The sequence below is a fragment of the Vipera ursinii genome, assembly GCF_947247035.1.
Source record: "Vipera ursinii genome assembly, chromosome: 2".
In the NCBI taxonomy this organism is placed as follows: Eukaryota; Metazoa; Chordata; class Lepidosauria; order Squamata; family Viperidae; genus Vipera; species Vipera ursinii.
In genome coordinates this window covers 270,281,678-270,306,887 of record NC_139513.1, presented here as the reverse complement: position 1 = coordinate 270,306,887, position 25,210 = coordinate 270,281,678, and the positions used below count along the sequence as shown (strand labels likewise).

The 25,210-nt window shown below is 41.9% G+C and overlaps 2 protein-coding genes across 2 annotated transcripts; both read left to right on the top strand.

Annotated features, from left to right (window-relative positions):
• The first annotated feature begins 1,463 nt into the window (after nt 1-1,463).
• Nucleotides 1,464-9,027, top strand: LOC310634101 (granzyme A-like). The gene is made up of 5 exons (XM_083352157.1): nt 1,464-1,539; nt 3,222-3,357; nt 4,818-4,953; nt 6,393-6,665; nt 8,690-9,027. The coding sequence occupies exons 1-5, from the start codon at nt 1,476-1,478 to the stop codon at nt 8,843-8,845; spliced, it is 765 nt and encodes a 254-aa protein (XP_083208283.1). The 5' UTR covers nt 1,464-1,475; the 3' UTR covers nt 8,846-9,027.
• Nucleotides 9,028-13,651: 4,624 nt separating this feature from the next.
• On the top strand, nt 13,652-23,831 carry LOC310634983 (granzyme A-like; the record flags this gene model as incomplete). Its single annotated transcript, XM_083353520.1, has 4 exons — nt 13,652-13,767; nt 16,340-16,478; nt 20,189-20,452; nt 23,673-23,831. 4 exons carry the CDS (start codon nt 13,652-13,654, stop codon nt 23,829-23,831), a joined length of 678 nt encoding a protein of 225 aa, XP_083209646.1.
• Nucleotides 23,832-25,210: the final 1,379 nt, after the last annotated feature.

Sequence of the window (25,210 nt, the reverse complement as noted above, 5' to 3'; positions counted from 1 at the left end):
TGGCAGTTTTCCTCTATCACTCCTTCTCTATTAGTAAGAATTAGGTCTAGTAGTTTTACTTCTAGTTCCCTCCTCCACCTTTTGGATGACAAGGTTGTTGGCTAGGTTGGTTAGGAATCTGTTTGATCTCCCACTCGCTGCAGAGTTTGTCTCCCAGTTAATATCTGGATAGTTGAAGTCTCCCATTACTACGGTGGTATGCTTCATACATACATTTGTTAACTGGTTGGCAAAGAGTTCATCTTTTTCTTCTGACTGGTTGGGTGTCCTGTAATATACACCTATGGCAATGTCACTTTTTTCCCCCTTTTATATTGACCCATATACATTCTGGAGAGATTTTATCTTTGATCATGTGCATTTCTGTAGATATGTAGTGTTCTCTTACATATACAGCAACTCCCCCTCCTCTTTTAGTAGATCTGTTTCTTTTGAAGATTTTGTATCCATCCATCAGAACATTCTAGTCATGGGTTTTGTCCCATCATGTTTCTGTAATGCCAACTATGTCATATCTGCCATCATGTACTATTGCTTCTAGTTCACCCTATTTGTTCCCCAAGCTTTGGGCATTTGTATATAAGCATTTAAGACTTTTATGCCTGTCTGTGGGTATGTTTCCTGCATGTCCTAATTGTTGTTTGAGTTTTTCTTTTTCCTCATCACTCCCTAGCTCATTGTTTGATTTGTTTTCTTGGGATTTATGATTGGTTTTGTGTTCTAGAGAGCAAAGTTGCCAGGAGGCAGAGGAGCAATGAAAAATCCTTCCAAAAATAGACCATCTCCATGGATGACAGAAATACTATAGAGCTTCAGGTAATCACCCCATAACAATGGGACTATAACTTTGAAACATTAAGCATTTCAAAGAATAAAATTGGGTTGTCTTTGTTAATGTAAATGATGGGAGAAGAAGACACATAAAACAAGTTATATTTGGAATGACTTTTGTTTCATCAAAATTGTCCATGCAGAATCATCGCTTGCCTAATTAATAACAGTTGTCTAGAAAATTCATTGTATATGATGATATTCTCAAAATGGGGCTGGAGGAGCAGCCACACAACACACATTTTACCTTCAAATTTTCAGGAAAATCATATTTCTTTTAATAAAGAGAACATTATCACCTGTATATGATATTTACTTTGTTCAATGGCCTCATCATACAATTTTTACTCAGCAATTCAACCCACACATCTATCTCACATAACGTTAAATGCAAACATGAAAACTTAACTCAGGTATCTTTTTTTATTTTCCACCTCATTAACCATGTTAAATAAGCATGACACAGTCTTCATACCAGAAATGAAAAAGAAAATAACTTTGAACGTCTAAGTGGTGTTCCAGTTTCACAATGTGTGAAAGAATGCTCTTTACAGGATGAAACAAACAACCACTTCCTTTCTGTCCTCAGTATATATATATAGAGAGAGATTCTCTACTTTGATGTGGAGAAATACAAAAAAGCAATGATGGTTCTTCTAATGGGCTTGTGGTTCTCTGTTGTGATTTTTCTTCTCGGCATTCCCGGAGGTAAGTGCTAAATCATACTAGTTTTTTTATTGTTAATTTCTTTTCATTTCTGATAGTGTCACTATAGAATGATCAATGAAAGGATAAGCCAGATAAGCCACGCTGTTTGTTTCAAATGTATGGATTTCTCCTTGAATTTGGACAGTGATGAAAAGAAAACTACTCAGGTCTCCTTCAGGCTGAACTGATACTGGAAGTAGAAGGCCCACAGGAGAGATTCAAAGCTATATTTTTAAGAGGATAGTTTTATTACAGATACTAAAAAAGCCATGAGTAATGAAGAGAAGCAACTATTGTAAGATTCAGGATATATGTACTGCATATGGTTTTATATACATGCGCAAACACACACATATATATACACAGAAGAGATCCAAAGTCCAAATCTGACACCTTTTCTCCTGTTCATGCAACCTCACAGGCTTTGAATCACTCATTAAGTGTCAGGAATGGTTAGCTTCAATAAGTTGTTGTTGTATCAGACCAATGAGATCTTTGCTGTTGACCTTATCACACCCAACCCATATAATGCCAGAGTTTGGGACTGTATCAGGAGAGGACAACCTGAGTAAAATACCGGGTTTATTCTTGCATATACTGTAAATTGCAATATTTAATTCTTAAGTATTTATATTATTGCATCGGAATCCCACCATTTCTAAGTATAAGGGCAATGTGAATCAGTATCAGTAATGAGTAAGTTCGCTCCCTTTATATTACTTTTTCCTTTTGAGTCTCTCTGCAGCAGAGCTGTCCTGACATTTCTGTTGATTAATCAGCGACGTGGCTACTGCACTGGTTATTGGGAAGAGTGATGACAGAGAACACAAACTCAGATGAGAATAGGAAAAAGGAAGAATTGTCACTCTTCCTCAGCAAAGGCCTGGATGAGGAGGGAGGGAAAGACAGAGGCAGAGAGGCAAAGGAAGAAATTTGGTTGTTTTCTCATCTTTTCTCTGTTCCTTACACTTTCATTCTTGTTCTCTCTGTTTTACTTTCTTTCAATAAAGCACAAAGTATATAAAATAATTATTAGATAATTGTGCATTGTATCCATCAATATATTTAATTTAAATATAATAATTTATTGGTTTATTAAGTTTAATTTAAACTTTAATTTAAAATTAATCAGTACTTAATTTTAGGCACTTTAGTGAGAATCAGACTTGCTCAATATTCTCTAGAAGGTAATCCAGAACATTTAGCTTTTTAGAAGAGAATTGTCAGGTAACATTGTGCACTAATGCTCTTGCAAGATACATGTCCCAATATCACTGAGATATTCAGTATAAATCATATAAAAATACACTTTAATGAAAAGTAATCATTAAATTTAGCTATTTCCAAGCACAATAGAAGGACCCAGCAACATCCATATTTTATATGCTCCAAGGTATGTAACTATACTTCTCTAATCTGGTGTCCTCCAGATGTAATCCCTAAAAGTCCAAGATAAGCAAACCAAAACTGGAAGTGCTCCAATTTAAAGGTGAGAAATGTGTTAATAAGGGCAAAATTGCTTTGATTGGTTAGTGATACTCCACCATAACACAAAATGTGAGCACTTTGTATGATGAAAGATTCACATATTCTGTTGACTTCTTTTTCCTCCTTAACTAATGGATTAACCTAAAGTTGCATTTTGTGACTCGTGATTAGCTTGGCTTCTTCATTCTGTTTAGATCACTGTGCCCAGATCATTGGAGGAAAAGAATCAGTTCCACATTCAAAACCTTTTATGGCCAAGATCAAAAACCCACTTTGTGGGGGGACCCTGATCAAATCAAACTGGGTATTGACAGCAGCTCACTGCAACATGTAAGTTTGGAAGTTTTGCTAGTTTTTTATTTATTTCTTTTTAAAATCTTGTTTTATTTATATATTTCTTCCAAGCATAATATAGCACTGCAATTTAGGGATGAGCAAAACCTAAATTTTCAACCCAAGCAGAAATTGTCTGCTAGGTATCATCTTTCAGGTAAATTGTTCACTGATCCCAGCTTCTTGGCATAAATTCTAGGGGTGGCAATCAGCAAAGAAATCCAATCTATGTTTGTGTGTGTGTATATGTGCCTGTGTGCATTACTTGAATTTTTCAATAGAATAAACATGTACAAAAAGAGATTGAAAGTAAGAAAATGGGGGGGAAACAGAAAAGGAATTAAAAGAGAAGAAAATATACATTCTTTCTATCAAGTAATTATAACTTTATTAGTTTTCCTATTCTCTTTGACCCTTTTGAATTCCCAAATGAAGAAATCATTAATCTGACTTGTTTTCTTCTTTCAACAAAAACTCTGTGTAAGGTTTCCAGCTTCTCAAAAGAAATTATTATTTTTTCTTTTTCTGTATCCAGACTGGTAGCTTTGCTATTTTTGTGAGTTCAGTTAACTTTGTAATCCAATCTTCCATCATAGATATTTCATTATTTTCCCAACCTTTTGCATACCATAATCTTGCCACAGTTGCCATATACAATATTGCTTTCTCATACTTTTCTAATTCCATGATCATAAAACCCAGCAGGCCTAATTCTGACCTCATCATTAAAAAAAAATCTAGTTTTGATGGTCAGGCTCTGAACAGATGAAGAACCAGAAGCCACAAGACGGAGAAACTGGGATAAACCAAAAACTTGGGCAAAATAGGAGACAAGATTGTGTGGCATACTTGGCTGAGAATTTCTGGGAGTTAAAGTCCACAAGTCATAAAAGGGCCAAGTTTGAAGACCCCTGCTGTAGATGATGATAGAGAATGTTTCTGTTCTCTCAAAGGTCCTCGTCCCAATTTTTCTTTTCCATGTAGAGCAAAGCAAGACATTAACAACCTCCCAGCACATTATTGGTGTTATTGTTCTTGTGAAAATGGCATGTAATTTGACCTCTCTTTGATTTTCAACCTCCAGAATATCCATATATAGGTGTGAATGCTCATGTATTGTAATTTATTATTGAACTTATCCAGAAATAGGCCATTGAAAGTATTTTGCATCTCCTATCAAAAATATATTTACTTCCATTGTTGAAATAATACCCTAATAAAAATTGAAGTAAATGTTGCTTTATAACTGAATATATCTAAGCCTGCTGCCTCCATATCTTAAACTTATGTGCCAGGAAATAAACAAGGTTAAAACCAGTAGAATTTAACTCTGAAGAAGCACATAAGATTGAATTGCCAAATGATAAGACTTAATATCCTTCAGCTGATATTATACCGCATTATACTTGCTAGAAATGAACTTTATTCAATTCTTATTTATCCTCTTTGCTTTTTAGAACAAAAGCCACTGAAGTTATTCTTGGAATTCATTCAGAAAAAGACACAACAAAACAAGTTTTCAAGGTTAATAAGCACATTCGTCACCCGTGCTATAATAGTGTCACAAAGGAGAATGACATTATGCTTCTTCAGGTATGTTCTACAGGATATACATGATATACATGGGGTGGATGGCAAGAATGGTTTCTCCTTTTCTTTATGAATACAGAGTCCTTGACTTACAGCCTCATTTGGAACTGGAACTTCCATTGATAAGCGAGGCAGTTCTTAAAAAAATCATGCCGAATTTTATGACTTTTTTTTGCTATGGTTATTAAGCAAATCATTGCAGTTATTAAGTGAAACATTCAAATCTGGCTTCCCCCATTGACTTTGCTTGTCATAAGCCATCTGGGAAGGCTACCAATGGAAATCACATGACCCTAGGCTACTGCAACCATCATAAATCTATGCTGTTTGCCAAGGGCCCACATTTTGATCACATGACCACAGGGTTGCTGCAGTGATCAGAAGTGTGAGAACTGGTCATAAGTCACTTTTTTGAGTGCCATCATAATCTCAAACAGCAGCTAAACAAATGGTTCTAACTTGAGGATGACCTGGATTGTGGTGGCAGCTATGCCTTTATAGAAATCAGTGTACAAGGGATTTAGCTCTAGCTTTGAGAAGGGAGGTGAAGAAAAGGGAATAATTATTCCCTCATGTTGTTGATCTGACCTACCTCAAAGGGCTGACAAGCAGTCCATAAGGGGAGCATGACAGTTGAGGCCCAATTGATTGGCGTAGGAACCACCCCTGATGATGGCATCAGTGGAACGAAGAATATTCTCACACTCAAGTGATGGAAACTTACTTTTCCCTTTAATGTCAGGGATGGAGAGTAGGAGGAAGGAGTTCTTATGCCTATATAAATGATCAGCAGGTGTAAAATTACACATGTTGAAGGAAGTTCAAAGCAATAACATTGTTGTTATTCCTATTACAGTTTGTTTTTATTGCAAGGGGCTTAAATAGTATAAATCCGTGGTGGCAAACCTATGGCACGCATGCCACAGGTGGCATGCAGAGCCCTCTCTGTGGGCACGTGCACTGTTGCCCCAGTCCTAGGCCTTCAGCTGGGTTTTATAAAACCTTTTCACTTTAGGCCTCCACCACGATGTGCAAAAAAAAGGTTCAATCAATCAATTTTAACTTCTCGTGGGGAAAAAAAGATCTTGCAAAGTTGGAATTGATTGATTGAACTTTTTAGTCCCACCCAGTCTGCCGCTACCACTGCACCCACGCCCACCCAATGGGCCACGCCCACCCAATGGGCCACACCCACCTGGCACCCGAAGATACGTAAGTGGGTTTTGGGTTGCAGTTTGGGCACTCGGTCTCTAAAAGGTTTGCCATCACTGGTATAAATGTTGCTTCTCAGACCCATTGTATCTGCCCAACATTCTAATGTAGGTCAGGCTGAGATGGGGTGACTCTCCAAGGTGTAAGTCTAACATACGATGCATTACACACCATATTGACTGTTAATGTAAGGTTTAATCTCTTCTGCCTTCCCTCTTGTCCCATTTAAGCTTAATAAACAAGCAAAATTTGACAAGGATGTGGCCATTGTCAAGCTTCCTCAAGTGTATAGTGACCTCAAGGCTGGAACACAGTGTCTGGTAGCTGGTTGGGGGATTACTAAGAGAGGAAGTAAGACACCATCAGATGTTCTCCGTGAAGTTAATGTCTCTGTCATTTCAAGAAGCACCTGCAATGATCAAAGGCACTATAATTCTCAGCCTGTAATAACAATGAATATGGTCTGTGTGGGTGACAAGAAAGGAGGCAAGGATGCATGCTTTGTAAGTATATCTATCTACCTACTCTGAATTTTTGAAACTCAAAACTAGTATATGAAAAGCAGAATTTGAAAGAATTAGTAATCATACTTGCATGCTTCTAGTGTTCTAAGAAATCAAAGTCCTGCTCTAACAACTTAACATTAGTAAAATCTTCCCATTATAAAGTCAATTGCAAAAAAGCCATCTGGAATTATATATCCATTCAGACTGGCTGCATTATGGCCTCTGGTGAATCTTTAACAAAAAGTACAGGTCGTCCTCGACTTACAACCACAATGGAGCCCAGAATTTCTGTTGCCAAGTGAGACATTTGTTAAGTGAATTTTATCTTGCTTTACAACCTTTCTTGCCATAGTTGTTAGGTGAATCACTGCAACTGCTAAACTAGTAACACATTAACTGAATCCGGCTTCCCCATTGACTTTGTCAGAAGGTCGCAAAAGTGGATCACGTGACCCTGGGACTCTGCAACCATCATAAATACGAGTCAGTTGCCAAATGTCTGAATTTTGATCACATGACCATGGGGATGCTGCAATGTTCTAAGGGTGAAAAATGGTCATAAGTCACTTTTTTCAGTGCTATTGTAACTTTGAACGGTTGCTAAATGAACTGTTGTAAGTCAAGGACTACCTGTACTTATCGATGAAGTACTGGTGGTGGTGGGGAGCAGAATAGAATGTGAATTTTTCAGAATACTAGTCTGAAGTGCAGCTGGCTCCTTGTTTGCCTAAATGTGGTAACATTCTCCACCTACTCAGAATTCACACTTGTAGAATAGATGGTATCTTTACGCAGCTAAATGTATTTGGTCATTTCCTCAAGAATATACAGTATATGGCTGGCAGTGAGGGGAATGAGCTAAAGCACAAACACCCACACAGAGATACATGCACACAGAAACACACATACCCATCTCTCCACTTCTTCAAAAAAAAATATATTGGCTTTAACTCATATTCCCTCATAGTGAAATAAGCAAGCAGGGGGGACAAGCATATATGCACAGTCAGAAATGCAGCTATTTTCTGAAAAGTACCATTTTAGATTTAGGGTCATTTGTCTATTTTGTAGAATTCCATCTACCTCTCTTTTATATCACGGATTCCTTCTTCCCATCTTTTTCCACCCCATTAATTCTGAAAAATAGGTTTGACCAAGAGAGAGAGACAGAGAGACAGAGACAGAGACAGAGACATAGAAAGGCAGGCACTCCAGTCAAGGGGGTCTGCAGAGGGTCAAAAAAGTCAAGATGGTAGCCAAAACCAGACATTCAAAGTCCTGCCCCTTTTTTACATGCTTCAGGGCAGAAGGCTGATTCTGTAACCAGGATCTGGGCATCTTTCTCCATTTCTGGCCTTGGGGGGGGGGGGGTCAAGCTATTCCAGAGTGAGGGGACTTCTATTGAGAAAGCATCCTGTCCCCCATCCTCCCCGTCCAAACTGGAAGGATACAGTCCCAAAGATAACTAAAGCCCAAGCTAATTAGAGCTTTATACATAAAAACAAGCCTCTTGAATTTAAAGAGAAACCTGCCAGCAACCAGAGCATCTCCCAGAGATGTTATCCTATTTGGCCAAGCTGATTAGCAAACGTCATCAAGAAGGCTAGTGCACTTCGTGTGAATTGCAGCTTCTGATAATCATCTTTGTAGCAGGGCCTTGCAGAACAATGTAGTAGTCTAATCAGGAGATGACAATGGCATGAATCCTTCATTATTGTATGTTATGATTGTTCAGTGCTTTTTTTGTAAAAGAAAAAGGTGCCAGAACTCACACGTCATACAACCCGCCTTGCCTAGCCTACAAGGTTCCATCCAAAAAAGGTGCCAGAACTCTGTTCTGAGCGTTCTATGAGAAAAAAAAGCCCTGTGTTTGTCCCTTAAAAGAGAAAAGCATAAAGAGTCACTGTATCGGTCAGATGGGCAGCATAGAAATTTAATGAATAAATAAATAAATACAACTGCTGCAAATAATCCAAAATCTTTCTTTACAACTCCCCCCCCTTTTCTTCTCCCTTGTGCAGGGTGATTCAGGTGGTCCTTTGATATGCAAAGGGGAACAAAGAGGCATCGTTTCCTTTGGCAAAGGATGTGCAAACTCTAAGTATCCTGGTATCTACACCCTTCTGACAGATAGATATTCTCGTTGGATAAACAGTGTTATACAAGGCAGTTTATAGAATTATTGTTTGATGTTGACATTCTTTTTTGTTATATTCATTCATTATTTCTTTAAAACAATCTTTTCCAATATTTTCCCTCCACATGCATTTGACTAGTCACACCATACCCAGCTAGCCCAACCATTGAGCCTGCCGGCTAAAAATAACATTGACTTCAGATGAATTCATCTGGAGGTGAATTGATCACCTTTAGTATTTAGGTTTTCTATTTAAATGCAATTTTGTAACAAAGTTTTTTTTCCTTTATAAAAGATAAGGACAAGTTTCTAGAAATTCACTTTATTTTTCTTTCTCTCCCTGAACACTTACTCTGCTAGATAAAGTCTAGCATGTCTATTACAAATGAAATGGCAGTTTATTTCCAGAAAGCAGAAGAAAATAAATCCTTGTTGAAAACCATTTTGTTATTGTTGTTGTTCATTTGTGCTATGTATCCAGTGTTTGCTGGTGGCAAACTTCAGAAGAATGGGTTTCTCTGCTGGGAATGGCTTCTAAATGCCTTCTATGGGATGACATAACATAACTGGACTATTCTTATATAATTGGAGGTCCTTTGCAATTGCAAAATTCCCAGATATGCACACATGAGTCCTTATTATTTGAGAATTCTTATGAATCTATGTAGGGACGCGGTGGCTCAGTGGGTTAGGACGCTGAGCTTGTCGATCGGAAGGTCGGCAGTTTGGCGGGTCGAATCCCGAGTGCCGCATAACAGAGTGAGCGCCTGTTACTCGTCCCAGCTTCTGCCAACCTAGCAGTTCGAAAGCACGTAAAAATGCAAGTAGAAAAATAGGGACCACTCCGGTGGGAAGGTAACAGCGTTCCGTGCGCCTTTGGCGTCTAGTCATGCCGGCCACATGACCACGGAGACGTCCTCGGACAAGCGCTGGCTCTTTGGCTTTGAAACGGAGATGAGCACCGGCCCCTAGAGTCGGAAACGACTAGCACACATGTGCGGGGGAACCTTTACCTTTACCTTTTATGAATCTATACACCAGGGGTCTTCAAACATGGCCCTTTTAGGACTTGTGGACTTCAACTCCCAGAATTCCTCAGTCAGCGATGCTGGCTGAGGAATTCTGGGAGTTGAAGTCCACAAGTCCTAAAAGGGCCAAGTTGGAAGACCCTTGCTATACATTACTTTTATGAGTGGCAATGGGAGGGCACCAAAAGCACTGGAACCACTTGTCTCCTGGAGTTATGAAGTCTTCATCACTTGATGTTTTCAAACAAATGTTGAACAACCATTTGTCTGAGATCCCAAAGCTGCCTTTTCAGGAGGCAACTAGACTTTCTTGTTTTTTTCTTTGAAGACATTTCACTTCTGTTCAAGAAGCTTCTTGGACAACCGTGACCTGGATGACTGAGAATCTCCATAGACATTTGTCTGAGATGATATGAGGCAGGGTATTGACTACAAGATTAGATTATCTGTTGGTGACCTTCAACCGTTGCGCCATAGAGAGCATTCTAACCTATTACATTTGTGTGTGGTTTGCCAACTGCAGAGTAGCAGATAAGAAAACGCTTCAGAGGGTCACCCAGAGGATTATTGGGTGCCTTCTCCTCCTCCCTTCCCCCCAATGAACTGTACTGTCTTAGGAAAGCCCAAAGCATTCTTACAGATTCATCTCATCCCAGACATTCTTTTTTTGAACTATTACTATCTGGCAGACAGTGCAAGATAATAAAAACAAAGACAAATAGGCTGAAAAGTAGTTTTAATTCCATTATAACATAAAACATTATAAATTCAGTTAGAACCTTATAAATATTATAAATTCAGTTAGAACCTCTAAGATTATCACAGCAGCTATGCAAGTAAGACTTTTTGGTTCTTAGACAATATTTCTTTGCAGTATGTGTAGTCGTCTTCAAAGCAATTTCATTTTGAATTGAAACCACAAAGGAAACCCAGGTATCAACCCTGTGTTCTAGAAATCATTATGACATCATTGAATTTCAGTAATCCCTCTAATGCACAGCCATTTAATTCAGAAATTCTCCAAAGCATCCACTAGCTATTAGTGGAAGGAGAATTACACAGGGAAGACCATATATAGAGAATGGGGTAATATTGACCATATATAGAGAATGGGGTAATGGCAGTTTATGTAGGGGAATGTACATCCAGGAGGATCCCAGCTCATCGAAAGAAACTTAAAAGGCACTGATGGTAATCAAACATACTGTATAACCCCATGGATGATTTACACTACCCTTGTGCTTGGGAACAGTGGCTTATGAGACATATGCTTAACATTCTACATAGCAAGAGCAGCTTCATTGCCCATTGAAATCATGAAGCATTTCATATATTTCTGCTTATAAAGTGAAGCAGAAAATAACTTATTTCCTTTTTGGCTCAATTTCATATCTGAACTGCTTCCTCTGAAGCCATGTTTGAAACAACAATGAATAGGTGCATGCGTGTAGTACAATGTTTGAACCCTGCCAATACATTTGCAAGAACACAAGAATATACTATGCAAGAACATTTTATGCAAGGATAGGATAGACCTCTGGGGGTTTTTCCCCAGGCTTGATTCAAGATGCTGATTTCTGTTTATGAAATCAAAACATTTGAGATGACAGATCTTTTCCTTTCTAGAATTTGCAATGTGAAGCCAGTCCCATGATCTGTGTTCTAGATATGTGAAATTGGAGAAGAATACTTCGCTTTTTTATAGCATTTCTCAATGAAGGAATCTTACCTAGATTAACTGTCTTTTAGATGGCTGGGGAAGACAACATTGTTTGGTGGAACATTTAATAATCAATCCTTCTTTATGAGTTTATAATTATTCTTTATTTCCAAGGCATGAAATATTGTTCAGCATTTTCAACTGATATACTTTTTTAGTTATTTATATTGGTTCATTCTGTTGAGCACCCACTGAACAGAAAAGATAGTATTGCATGAAGCTATACTCATTAAATAAATAAAATGGCTTATCGTGAGTATTTATGAATGTTGACAATTTGACCCTTCCCCAGTCAAACCTAAATTGTGCTCAATAGCATATTTCTAAGAATTTTCTTTCACCTTTTGATGGTGGTTCTTATTTTAATTAACTCTACAACTAACTGAAATGCAACTTTCTGTGGAAATGTTTCATGCTTGCCTAGTCTGCCAACTTTACCTCCTTCTCACCAATGTCAAGAAACAATAAATAAAGAGGTTTGAAACTGACAGGAAATAGCTTGTCCTTGCTACAAAACCACCGGTTGTTAGAATAGACTAGATTACTAGAATGTATAAATTGGGCGTCCTCCTGGATTCACGGCTCAATTTTGAAGATCACATAGGAGCCGTGACCAGTGGGGCTTTTGCACAGGTTCGCCTGGTGCGCCAGTTGCGTCCCTATCTGGACCGAGACGCCCTACGCACAGTCACTCATGTGCTTGTGACCTCCCGTTTGGACTACTGTAACGCTCTCTACATGGGGCTGCCCTTGAAGACCACTCGGAGGCTTCAACTGGTGCAGAATGCGGCCGCGCGAGTTGTGATGGGGGTTTCCCGATACTCCCATGTAACACCTCTACTCCGCGAGCTGCATTGGCTTCCGGTTGCCCTCCGGGTGAAATTCAAGGTGCTGGTTATCACCTATAAAGCCCTACATGGCCTGGGTCCGGGATATTTGAGGGAACACCTGCTGCCGGCATCAAACACCCTTCGCCCAGTGCGCTCCCACAGGGAGGGTCTGCTCAGGGTTCCGCCGGTGAGAGATTGCCGGCGGGTGACACCCAGGGATAGGGCCTTCTCAGTGGGAGCGCCTGCCCTCTGGAACCAGCTGCCGGTGGAGCTGAGGACTGCCCCCGACCTCCGATCATTCTGCCGGGGCCTGAAGACCTGGCTCTTTCAGCTCTCGGGCCCAGACTGAGGAGGAATTTTTAATTTGGGGTTCTTTTTAACTGACTACAGGGTTAATTTAATACTTTTTAATTTGTTCTTAATTTTTGTATTTTGGATTTTTAATTCCCTGTAAACCGCCCTGAGTCCTCAGGGAATAGGGCGGTATATAAATATAACTAAATAAATAAATAAATAAATAAGATGCCTATTAATGGGGTTCTGTTCTCATGAGAACAGAATCACTGCATGTTCCTTTTATCTTGTATTACATGGTGAGCTTCTACAGAAGGTTCTTGTTTGAACGAAGTGAGCCACCAATTGACCCAGTATGGAATACATCATATAAACCTTAGGGACAGCACCCGTCCTCCAGAGTTTTTACTGATGGATTTAGCCATCTTCCAAAGATCTGTCCCAAAGAATGATGAACATCCATCCCATCACACAATTCCAGAAGTTACTGGAGGAACAGAATGTTGATGTCATAATCATGTGGGCCTCTAGTAGACTTTTGTTCAGTCTTTCTCCAGGATTAGTGTTCTGCCTACAGTATTGTAACACACCCTTTTTTGTGAAAACTCTTAATAGCTACAGCTAATTTCGCTCTCTTTCTCTGGCCCCACTGCACAACTTGCTAAACTCTGCAGCCTAGAAATGATACCTTCTTCTCCAAAGACTTTTTATTATGACTGAATATTTCTGAACTTGCCAAGAATGCATTTAGCAAATGAATTCTGGGTTTTTTTATGTATTCAGTGTATACTGAATATCTTGTTGTTGGTGAAATCAAAGTAGCATCTATGGAGCTTTTGTTTGTTTTGTGCTTTTCTATTACCATTTTCTTCCTCAGAAACCAGAGGGGTAAGTGCTATTTTGTGAATGTATTTTCCTCACTTTTGTCTATTGCACAAAGGCAATTGTTTAAAGTGAATGGGAGGTTTGCCATAATGGGAACAAGGTGGTCTAAAGAAATAGAAACCTCTCAAACCAAAGATCCCCATTCTGTCATCACCGGGTCCAGCTCCATGCCCACCCCAATCCCCACCCTTTGCTTCACCAAAAAGTAAAAGCTCTTCCCCAGCTAGCAACTGATTTTCTAGCACCAACAACGCTTTGAAAGATTTTGAATAAAGCCTTTTCTCAAAGCCTCAATGATACATGGAGGGATTTGTGCTAAGGCAAAGATGACCACAGGAGAGGATCAAAGGGGCGCATCACTCCAGCATGATGCAAATTTCATATCTTTCGAACATGCTCTGTGATGTCACATGGATATATGAAAGAGGTGGTAACATCTGTTACCCTTGCATGATGCTGCTGTCATCATAGAGAAAAGAAGGACTAGAGGTGACATGATAGCAGTATTCCAGTATTTGAAGGGCTGCCACAAAGAAGAGGGGATCAACTTATTTTCCAAAGCACCAGAAGGAAGACAAGAAACATTGGATGGAGACTAATCAAGGAGTGAAGCAACCTGGAATTAAGGAGAAAATTCCTAACAGTGAGGACAATTAACCAGTGGAATAGCTTGTTTTCAGATCTTGTGGATGCTTCATCACTAGAGGTTTTTAAGAAGAGACTAGACAACCATTTTTCTGAAATGGTCTAGGGTCTCCTGCTTGAGCAGGGGGTTGGACTAGAAAAGCAAGGTCCCTTCCAGCTCTATTCTGATTGATTGATCATTTTGATAAAAGCATTGGACCCTGATTACACCATGAGCAAAGGGATTATCTTCTCTCCCAAATAGAAAAGCATTGCAATAAAGCTTCAAAGAGTTTCTACACATTTTGCACTTGAGGTTGCTATCCATACATCTGAATTTTGCATATCCAAATGCAAAATACTTTCACTGCATTTCTCTCTGATAATAGTCTATCACAGCCCAAGCTGTTCATTGTGGCTTAAAGATTATAACTATCACATTTTTCAAACACATATATTTACTTCAAAAACAGCTTGGCTCCACTCACTGTCTTGCAAAGAATGGTGTCCCACTATTCTACTGCCCCCTACCCCAAGTAAACTGAGGAAGGAGAGGGAGCCTTCTATAACAGGAATCAACCTGTTTCCTTCTATAAAATGGCTGGTTTGCAACTGGCTGCCATTTTGTGTATGGACAAGCCTCCCCAACATTTATTTTGTTAGACCTCCCATGACACAGTCTCAGACTGTGAAATGAACCTACTGGTCCAAAATCATAATACCCTCCTCAAATGCAACTGGAAAAATATCCTAAATATAAGGATAAAAGGAATTAAGTGCTCTAATGCTAACCTCCTCTGTCACCCTTTGCACATACAGAGTAATTTTGTGCATCGAAAAGTCTTCACTGTATGTTTTAAAATTTTGATTTGCTGGGTTCTAAACTGTGCAGAGAAATTCCAGCAACAGAAACTTCACTATAAATATGAAAACAGAAGAAGTAGAACTAGTGTGATCATCTTATTTAGCTGACTTTTCTGTCAGAGTCCTTACCAGACCGGGTTCCACAAATGATAAATGATGGTCAACAAGGTAGCTGGCTGGGCGGGAACGTTCTGACCAGTGTTTATTGACGGCAAATAATAGCAAATAAAGTCAGCACTGGGAGTGTCTTGCTCCCAGTGCCTTATATACAGGCAATCCTCTTAGCTCCACCCCCCCATCCAACCAGCCAGCATCTGGCGTCCATCCCTAAAACCAGCATAGCTGGTCTCTGCCTCCCCCCTCCAGCGTCGTCTCCAGCAGTCCAGCATGCAGCCAGGAGCCTCAGCTGTTTTGAGGTCAGGCAGAGGGATTCCCAGGCAAAGGGGAATTCCCCTCCCTTTCCCTTCCCTGAACTGGCAAGCCCACGGGGCTTGACACATTGCTTGCATGTGATTACAGTCAGTGAATGGAGCTCTTCAGTAGTTAATTCATAATTAATCCATAGTGTGACGTGCTTATTCAACCTGATCCAATTGGCTTTTCTCATAGGTCAATCTGCAGATGTAGCTGAAGAGGAAGAACATTCAATACCATACATGGTTGGTCTCATCAGACACAAACATTTATTATGTGCAGGAACGTTCATCAAACCGAGTTGGGTGTTAACAGCAGCCCATTGCTTTCCGTGAGTATACAAATTTTGTTCAAAAGTTTTCTTGCAATTGTATCAGTTCTCAGACATACTTTAGGCAAGCCTATTAGAACTTTTCTACCCAGATATCTAGAGTTGATTTCTAGAATAATGTGCTAGAAATAATTGCCTACCATAGGATTTAAATTAACTCAGGAAAACACAACTGTTAAATACATATCAACCAATCAATCAGTCAGTCAATAAATCACATAGGAGTGATGTTATTATGGTTCACTGTGCAGTCAGCCAGACTGGATTTGGCATTTCTGCCACCTACCAAATCCTTCCCAAGGGCTTGGGAAAGGCAGCAGTTGTTCTTTGATAATGACTACATATTCCAGATGCTTGGAGTTGTAGTCCCCCAGATACATGGTTGGCATTATGCTGTGTAAAGTGGAATTTCAATCATTTGAGAGATGTTTTGGGGAAGATGCCCAAAGACAAACATAGTATAAAAGTAAGAGGAAGGACAGATATAAGAAGACAAATATTACTATATTGAATTACTATATACTCTGTCAACTTCTCTTTTTAGGAGTGAAGAAACATATATTGGTGTTGGAAGACAAGCCATAACTAAAGAGGAAGGAAGAGATTTTATAAACATTACTAAAATCTTTTTCTACCCAGGATTTAATCCGAAAACATTTGAAAATGATATTATGCTTTTGAAGGTAAATCTGTAAATTGATTGTGAACGTTCTGAGAAAAAAAACTATAGCATTGTGTTTATTGACATGAGCATGAACCTTGAGCAGAGTGTAATTAAAATTTATGCTTACTTCCTGGCTCTTGACCAAACACAACAAATCAAAACAAATTAGTTGACAATTTTATAAAACAATAACACAATAAAATAATCAAACCGTTAAGGTTTAACAAATCAGGAATGATCATTACTGTATGATGATAGACTGAAAAACCTAAAAACTTCAAAATTACTAGAGCCAGGAAGCCAAAATGCATAATCAAAATAAGAACCAAAGAGAGAAGAGTGAAATGGAGAAATGGAAGTGTAAAAGACTTTAACTTCAACAAGGTCCCAAAACTGGAACTTCCGCAGTCTGGATGGTACAGGCCTGCTTGTCACTCAAGAGAGTTTTTGCTTGTTCAGATTGCAAAATAATTTCCTGGGAATTCATCAAATACCTGTGCAATTTGTAAGAGCAAACTTTTTCACATGGTAGGCCTGCTGAAACTCCATTATCAAAAATGTATTGTCTGTTGTTTCGTATATCTACTCATTCATTCTATCACCTTCAATTAGCAGGCATTCAAAAGTGATTACCGTATTTATAGCTGCTGTACTGTATAATATGGTGAGCATTCTGGGGACATTAGAAGTATTTCTCTGCAGAAGTACTTACTCTTTTCTGGGAAATACCAATATGCTATCTGGAACCAGCTTTGAATTCCATCAGTTATTTCTGAGTGTGTTATAAACCAAGCAAGGGAAATCATGGGCTGTAGGCCAAACAGTTTTCATTATTTCCATTATATCTACTTCTTTCCCCAGCTCCATTCTCATTTCACCTGTCCCAGAATTAAGGGAGAAGAAACATTTGTCTCTGATCTGTAGCAGAAAAGAGTTACTATCTCAGCATTGGAATATTTATTTATTTATTTATTTATTTATTTATTTATTTATTTATTTATTTATTTATTTATTATTAATTAGATTTCTATACCGCCCTATTCCCGAAGGACTCAGGGCGGTTTACAGGGCAAAATTAAAAACAGTTAAAACAGTACAAAAGTTAGAATACAGTTAAAATTAAAACAGAATTAAATAATGTCAGCCCAAATTTAAAATTTAATTTAAAATTTAAAAATTTAAAACCCCTCAGTCCAGGCCAGCTAAATCAAACAACCAGGTTTTTAGGTCCCAGCGAAACGAACGAAGGTTGGGGGCGGTCCGGAGTTCCACAGGCAGGTCGTTCCACAGGGCAGGCACGCCCACAGAGAATGCCCTCCCCCTAGGGATAACCCGCCGGCACTCACTGACCGGCGGCACCCTGAGAAGACCCTCCCTGTGGGAGTGCACAGGACGAAGGGAGCTTGATGCCGGCAGCAGGTGTTCCCTCAGATATCCCGGACCCAAGCCATTCAGGGCTTTATAGGTCATTACCAGCACCTTGAATCTCACCCAGAGGGCAACAGGAAGCCAATGCAGCTCGCGGAGAAGAGGTGTTACATGGGAGTGTTGGGAAACTCCCATCACAACTCGCGCGGCTGCATTCTGCACCAGCTGAAGCCTCTGAGTGGTCCTCAAGGGCAGCCCCATGTAGAGAGCATTGCAGTAGTCTAACCGGGAGGTCACGAATGCATGAGTGTCTGTGCATAGGGCATCTCGGTCCAGATAGGGATGCAACTGGCACACCAGGCGAACCTGGGCAAAAGCCCCCCTGGTCACAGCTCCCATATGATCTTCCAAAGTGAGCCGTGAATCTAGGAGGACGCCCAGGTTGTGAGCCCTATCAACGGGGGGTAACACCTCATCCCCCATAATTAAAGATGGACAAAACTGGTTCATCCGAGATGCTGGTATACACAGCCACTCAGTCTTGGGATTGAGTCGAAGCCTGTTTCTCCCCATCCAAACCCGGACCGCCTCTAGGCAACGGGACATCACCTTGAGGGCATCGCTGGGTTGGTTCGGGGTGGAGAGAAAAAGTTGGGTATCATCAGCGTACTGATGATACCCCACCCCGAAACCACGAATGAGCTTGCCCAGTGGCTTCATATAGATGTTGAACAGGAGGGGGGAGAGGACCGACCCCTGAGGAACTCCACAAACAAGAGACCTCGGAGCCGACCTCTGCCCTGTCAACACTGACTGTGAGCAGCCCAGGAGGTAGGAGGAGAACCACTGTAAAACAGTGCCTCCCACTCCCAACCCCCTGAGACGCCGCAGTAGGATACCATGGTTGATGGTATCAAAAGCCGCTGAGAGATCTAACAGGACTAGGATAGAGGAGCAACCCCTGTTCCGAGCCCACTAGAGGTCATTCACCAGCACGACCAATGCCGTCTCTGTGCTGTACCCGGGCCTAAAGCCCGATTGGTAAGGGTCTAGATAATCAGTTTCCTCCAGGAACAAGGGAAGCTGATGCGCCACCATGCTCTCAACAACCTTAACTAAAAAGCGAAGGTTGGAGACCGGACGATAGTTATTTAAAATAGCCAGGTCCAGGGCAGGCTTCTTGAGGAGGGGCCTCACCACTGCCTCCTTCAAGGCGGTGGGGAAGATACCCTCCCTCAAATAAGCAGTTATTACTGCCTGGAACCAGCCTCGTGTCCCCTCCCGAGCTGAATATACCAGCCAGGAGGGGCACAGGTCCAATAAACACGTGGTGGAGCTCAGTCTTCTCATGAACCTGTCCACTTCATCCGGGGTCACAGGATCGAATTCAATCCAAATGGCATTCTCAAGACCGCTCGATTCCTCCCCGTCAGTCTCTGCCCAGTCAGAGTCCAATCCAGCCCGAATCTGAGCGATCTTGTCCGCAAGATGATGACTAAACTCCTTGGCCCACCCCTGCAAGGGCTCCCCCCTCACCTCCTGATTAAGGAGGGAGCGGGTCACCCTAAACAGGGCGGCCGGGCGATTATCTGTGGACGCGATGAGGGCAGCGAAGTAATTAGACCTCGCTGTCCTCATCGCCGCGAGGTAAAGCCTCATAGCGGTTCTCAACCGCAATCAGTCAGATTCAGACCGGCTCGATCTCCAACTGCTCTCCAGACCCCGTCTCCGACGCTTCATCTCCCAGAGCTTCACAGAAAACCATAGGGCCCAACGGGATCTGCGTCGGATCAGGGGTCCCAGGGTACAACACGGTCGAGCGCCTCGGTGGCAGCCCTTTCCCAGGTATCCACCAAGGCGTCAGCCAAGCTGTGAGTGGGGGAGATAGGTATAGACCCAAGAGTCATCTGGAACCATTCCAGGTCCATCAGGCGCCTGGGGTGGAACCACCTGGTCAGTTCCGCAGCCCAGCAGCGAGGGGCGGCAAACCGAAAGACCAACCGTAGGAGATGATGATCGGACCATGACAGGGGAGTAATTGTTGGCGAGCCCCCTCCCAGATCATCAAGCCACTGTGCAGATAGAAAAACTAGGTCGAGAGTGTGACCCCCCTATGAGTCGGGCCCTGGATTATTTGGGTCAGGTCCATGGCCGTCATGGAAGCCATGAACTCCTCCCGAATATGAGATTTACCTCTCATCTGCAGACTCCAAATATGCCCTTTTATTGGAGTGGGAAAGTAAACCAACTGGTAAGAAAAGAAGATTAATTTCCCACAAATCTGAGTTAGATTAGGGAGTAATATAATCAGCAGCATCTATCAAAACTTAATTCAAGTGAGCTATTTTTTTTTCTTATCAGCTTCATATTATGACAACAAAGCTTAAAATGAACGTCATCCCACTTCCTAACTCTGCCCATGATATCAAAGCAGGAACTTCCTGCATGGTAAAAGGATGGGGAACTATTAGTAAAAGAAGGAGATTTAAGAAATTCCGTGCAGTTAACGTCACCATCGTTGACAAAAATATCTGCAATGACAAGAAACATTATAATTCTCATCCTTTTGTGACAATGAAGATGGTATGCGCTGGAGAGAAAAACAGCGGAAAGGATTTATGTGTGGTAAGATAACTGTGCAGATTAAGATTGCTTGCCAGGTAAGATTATTGCTTCCATAGACCCCATGTGGTTTTGGAAGAGTAAGGAGTCATGAAACCTGCTTTTTTTTTTAGCTGTGGCCCCATTGTATGAACACTAGCCCCGAAGATAAGGATGGCCCCTAGTCTATAAGTATTTTGCATACAAGCTAAAACAGCATTTTGAAACAGGTATGTGGCCCTTAGGCTAAATAAGCCCTTCATGTACCAGGATTTCTTACTGTTATTGTTCATATCCTTTTTAAATGTTCATTTTTCTTTGCCCATAGTCCACCAGAATTGGAAGAGGTTACACATATAAATAGTAGTAGATGTCTTTTCAAAAATTAGAATAAAAGAGTTGATACAAATGTTCGTCAAACATGTACATTCTTTTATGTAGAAAGATATATCCTCACAATAACATTGTGGATTTAAGAAGAGAGAATTATTGTCCTATTGATTTCCCCACTGACCATAGGACCTTTGTAATTGTTGCAGTATCTGCAAACAAGTGAAGGGGAGTGTTAGGTTTCTACTATCTCTTCTTATAGGATTTTTTTTACATTGCACTGGATCTGAGAGCCCTTCAGAGACAAGACTGTCCTCTTTGAAAGAGATAAGCTTTTCCATTACTGATCAACTGAAGGAACTTAAGTCATCTGTAGGAACTCATAGGGATGACCTTTGAGAAACTGTTCAAAACTCTTACAACCACATAAGGAAAGACATGGTTTAAGCCCAGGATAAGGAGAATATATTAGAGAAAGACCAAAATAATTCCTCCCTGACTCCTCCGCATATAATAGGGAGGCAAGGGAAAATGCAAGATTCTGTTACTAAAGACTATCTCAATAAACTATAGTTCTAGTCTTCGTGTAAAGTGGACTCCCTAATCTGGACAGCCTCAAAGGGCTAACACCATCTGGCTCTTGGGGTGATGAATTGCAGGATAATTCACAGCAACAGTCCTTTGCTTCAAAACAGTGGATCCAGCCAGGAACTTGAAGCCCCATCCCCTTTACCTGTCTGTAGTATGTATGAGATGTTGCCTATTAAAAATGGGTGGGGTTTTGATCACTTGACCAAGCCTGCCATTTTGAAGCCAGTGTTTCAAATTGCTCAGAATCCATTAAATTAAGAACATAACACATTACACCCCCATTTATGTCTTGATATGCCTTAGGCACAGGGAACTTTTTTCTTCCACCAATGAACTTTTAAAATTATTATTTTCTCCAAGAACCCCAGAAGTGGTGCAGAGATGTCATGGGTATTGAAGAAGCAACATTTTCTGCCCCTTTTTATTTTATGGGAGAAATGAGATTTGTGCAAAATAAACCTACTAAGCGTCTTTGAAATTAAATATATTTACCGTATATACTTGAGTATAAGCCGAATTTTTCAGCCCACTTTTTGGGCTGAAAAATTCCACTTCGGCTTATACTCCAGTCAACAAAAAAACTTACTGAGGACTTGTGCGCGGCCGAGGCTTTGGAGCTTCCGGGATCGCGCTCACCTCTCCCAAGCCACCGCCGTCCGGAGACCTGCCGAAGTTTGGGGAGGTTTGGGGAGGTGCGCGCGCACCTCCCCAAAAGTCCCCAAACGAAGCTGGGTCTCCGTTCCTCTGCGCCCTGCCTGCCTGCTTCTTTCCACAGCGGAAAGAAGCAGGCAGGCAGGGGGTGGAGGAACGGAGACCCGGCGACGTTTGGGGAGGTTTGGGCGCCTCTCCAAATATCCCCAAACGTCGCCGGGTCTCCGTTCCTCTGTGCCCTGCCTGCCTGCTTCTTTCCACAGCGGAAAGAAGCAGGCAGGCAGGGGGCGGAGGAACGGAGACCCGGCGACGTTTGGGGAGGTTTGGGCGCCTCTCCAAATATCCCCAAACGTCGCCGGGTCTCCGTTCCTCTGTGCCCTGCCTGCCTGCTTCTTTCCACAGCGGAAAGAAGCAGGCAGGCAGGGGGCGGAGGAACGGAGACCCGGCGACGTTTGGGGAGGTTTGGGCGCCTCTCCAAATATCCCCAAACGTCGCCGGGTCTCCGTTCCTCTGTGCCCTGCCTGCCTGCTTCTTTCCACAGCGGAAAGAAGCAGGCAGGCAGGGGGCGGAGGAACGGAGACCCGGCGACGTTTGGGGAGGTTTGGGCGCCTCTCCAAATATAGGAGAGGTGCCCAAACCTCCCCAAACGTCGCCGGGTCTCCGTTCCTCCGCCCCCTGCCTGCCTGCTTCTTTCCGCTGTGGAAAGAAGCAGGCAGGCAGGGCACAGAGGAACGGAGACCCGGCGACGTTTGGGGATATTTGGAGAGGCGCCCAAACCTCCCCAAACGTCGCCGGGTCTCCGTTCCTCCGCCCCCTGCCTGCCTGCTTCTTTCCGCTGTGGAAAGAAGCAGGCAGGCAGGGCACAGAGGAACGGAGACCCGGCGACGTTTGGGGATATTTGGAGAGGCGCCCAAACCTCCCCAAACGTCGCCGGGTCTCCGTTCCTCCGCCCCCTGCCTGCCTGCTTCTTTCCGCTGTGGAAAGAAGCAGGCAGGCAGGGCACAGAGGAACGGAGACCCGGCGACGTTTGGGGATATTTGGAGAGGCGCCCAAACCTCCCCAAACGTCGCCGGGTCTCCGTTCCTCCGCCCCCTGCCTCCCTGCTTCTTTCCGCTGTGGAAAGAAGCAGGCAGGCAGGGCACAGAGGAACGGAGACCCGGCGACGTTTGGGGATATTTGGAGAGGCGCCCAAACCTCCCCAAACGTCGCCGGGTCTCCGTTCCTCCGCCCCCTGCCTGCCTGCTTCTTTCCGCTGTGGAACGAAGCAGCCTGAACGAAGCAGGCTGCTTCTTTCCACTGCGGAACGAAGCAGCCTGCCTGCTTCTTTCCGCTGCGGAACGAAGCAGCCGGCGGCGGAGGCTTGCAGAACGGCGGATCGGCTTATACTCAAGTCACCAACTTTTTCCAGTTTTTGGGGGTGAAATTGGGGGTCTCGGCTTATACTCGAGTCGGCTTATACTCAAGTATATACGGTAAGTTGTTAAAAATATTTTTTTTTACTAACCAGAGTTGTTATTTTGCCATTAATTTTCGATTGTGTGATCCTAGGAAAAGCAAAAATTAGACTTAGGGCCATCTAACTGCTGGTTTTTGTTACTTTTTCTGTATATATCAGCAGAGCTATCTTAGCTTTTGTGAATGCTAACACACCCTTATCTGTCTTTTTTCTCAGGGTGATGGCGGTGGGCCTTTGATATGCAATGGGCAGCAATTAGGTATTGTCTCCTTTGTAAAAAAATGTGACGATCCCCAATACCCTGGCATCTATACTCAGCTCACAGACACCTATATCTCCTGGATAAAGACGATCATAGATGAAAATTCACACTGACTGAACAATATTTGAAGACGTTTTTCTGTTAACTTGTGACTACTTATTTATCAATTTTCCCACCTTGCTTTCTGCATTATAGCTTCCCTTATACATAGGGAGAAGCTAGGTATTCAGTGCTAAGTATACCAGCTGCAGACTCTATACTGTAAATGCTTGAGGTTGGTCCTGAAGCTCAGCATCTCCAGACCAGTTTTAATTTTCAGTCCATTGGTACTAAAGTAGGTTTCTATTCTCTGGCAAAAAAGTATTTTTTACAAAAAGTAAATGCTTTGAGTATGAAATAGAAGTTTCAGCTTAGAAAGTTTATTGGCCTCCAGCTTTTGCATTACCTTTTCACTGAAAAATCTACCCTGCAAAAAGAAAATAACGAATACTAAGGGAGTTTTCCCACTGCTGGCAGCAAATTTGTTGGTATCAGTAAATTGTCTCTTAAGTGTCATTTGCAAAACTAAAAACAATTTGATTGGTTGGAAAAATATGAAATCCATAGCATGATCACCTTGAATGTTAGCTTCTTGGACCTGGGATACAGCTTTTTCAACAACATAAAGAACCAAGGTCAAAAGCATGCCTTGACAGCCTCAGTGAATGTGGCATTTTCTTTCTTGGCTCCATGGAATCTTGGCTAGTTACCAGATGTTTCTATGCAAAATTGTGGAAGTTTAGGGGGATGTGCCTAGGAAGGAAGAGCAAAGAACACCAAGTGCATATTTCCAGCAGGGTCATCCAATGCATGAAGGTCATCCTATTGGCTCAATTATAGCAAGCTGTAAGGACCTGCCTCTGTTTCTCTACCAAGCTGTAAGGACCTGCCTCTGTTTCTCTAGCAGAACTCTTGAAACTGGCCTCATTTCAAAAGGAACTTTTATTGGCAGGTACAGAAAGCAGCAAAGCTAGGCAGGATCTGAGGGCTTCCCACCCAAATCAATAGGTTAAACCCGCAAAATAATAACCCCACCCCAACTGTCCATCCGGCTGGTTCAAACAGGTGACATCGAGCTGTGGGAAAGCAACCAATAAGGCGCCTCTCTCAAGGTTGTTAGGTCTTCTCCAGTACCTCCCTGTGTGCTGAGATAAGGCAGATGGCCCCGAGGCATTCCTTTCACACCCCATAAAGCAGCAGCTCCCAACCTTTTCTATACCCCGCACCCGTAGAACACTTTTGACATATTCTCGCACCCCTTACAAAAGTTTAAAATAACGGCAATGAATATGCATATAAACTATAATTTTGAAAACCCAAGTTTTCGCACCCACTGGAATATCGTCTCGCATCCCCAGGGGTTGCAAGCACCCCTGTTTGGGAACCCCTGCCATAAAGGATACATCAAAGCAGATAGAGGAAATGGTCTACATGCACTACAAACCCCCAGCTA

Excerpts from the sequence above, each read along its gene's own strand:
- LOC310634101 (XM_083352157.1), top strand. The coding sequence starts at position 1,476 with ATGATGGTTCTTCTAATGGGCTTGTGGTTCTCTGTTGTGATTTTTCTT. Across the intron at positions 1,540-3,221 it reads TCTTCTCGGCATTCCCGGAG|ATCACTGTGCCCAGATCATT; the intron begins GTAAGTGCTAAA and ends CATTCTGTTTAG. Across the intron at positions 3,358-4,817 it reads ACAGCAGCTCACTGCAACAT|AACAAAAGCCACTGAAGTTA; the intron begins GTAAGTTTGGAA and ends TTTGCTTTTTAG.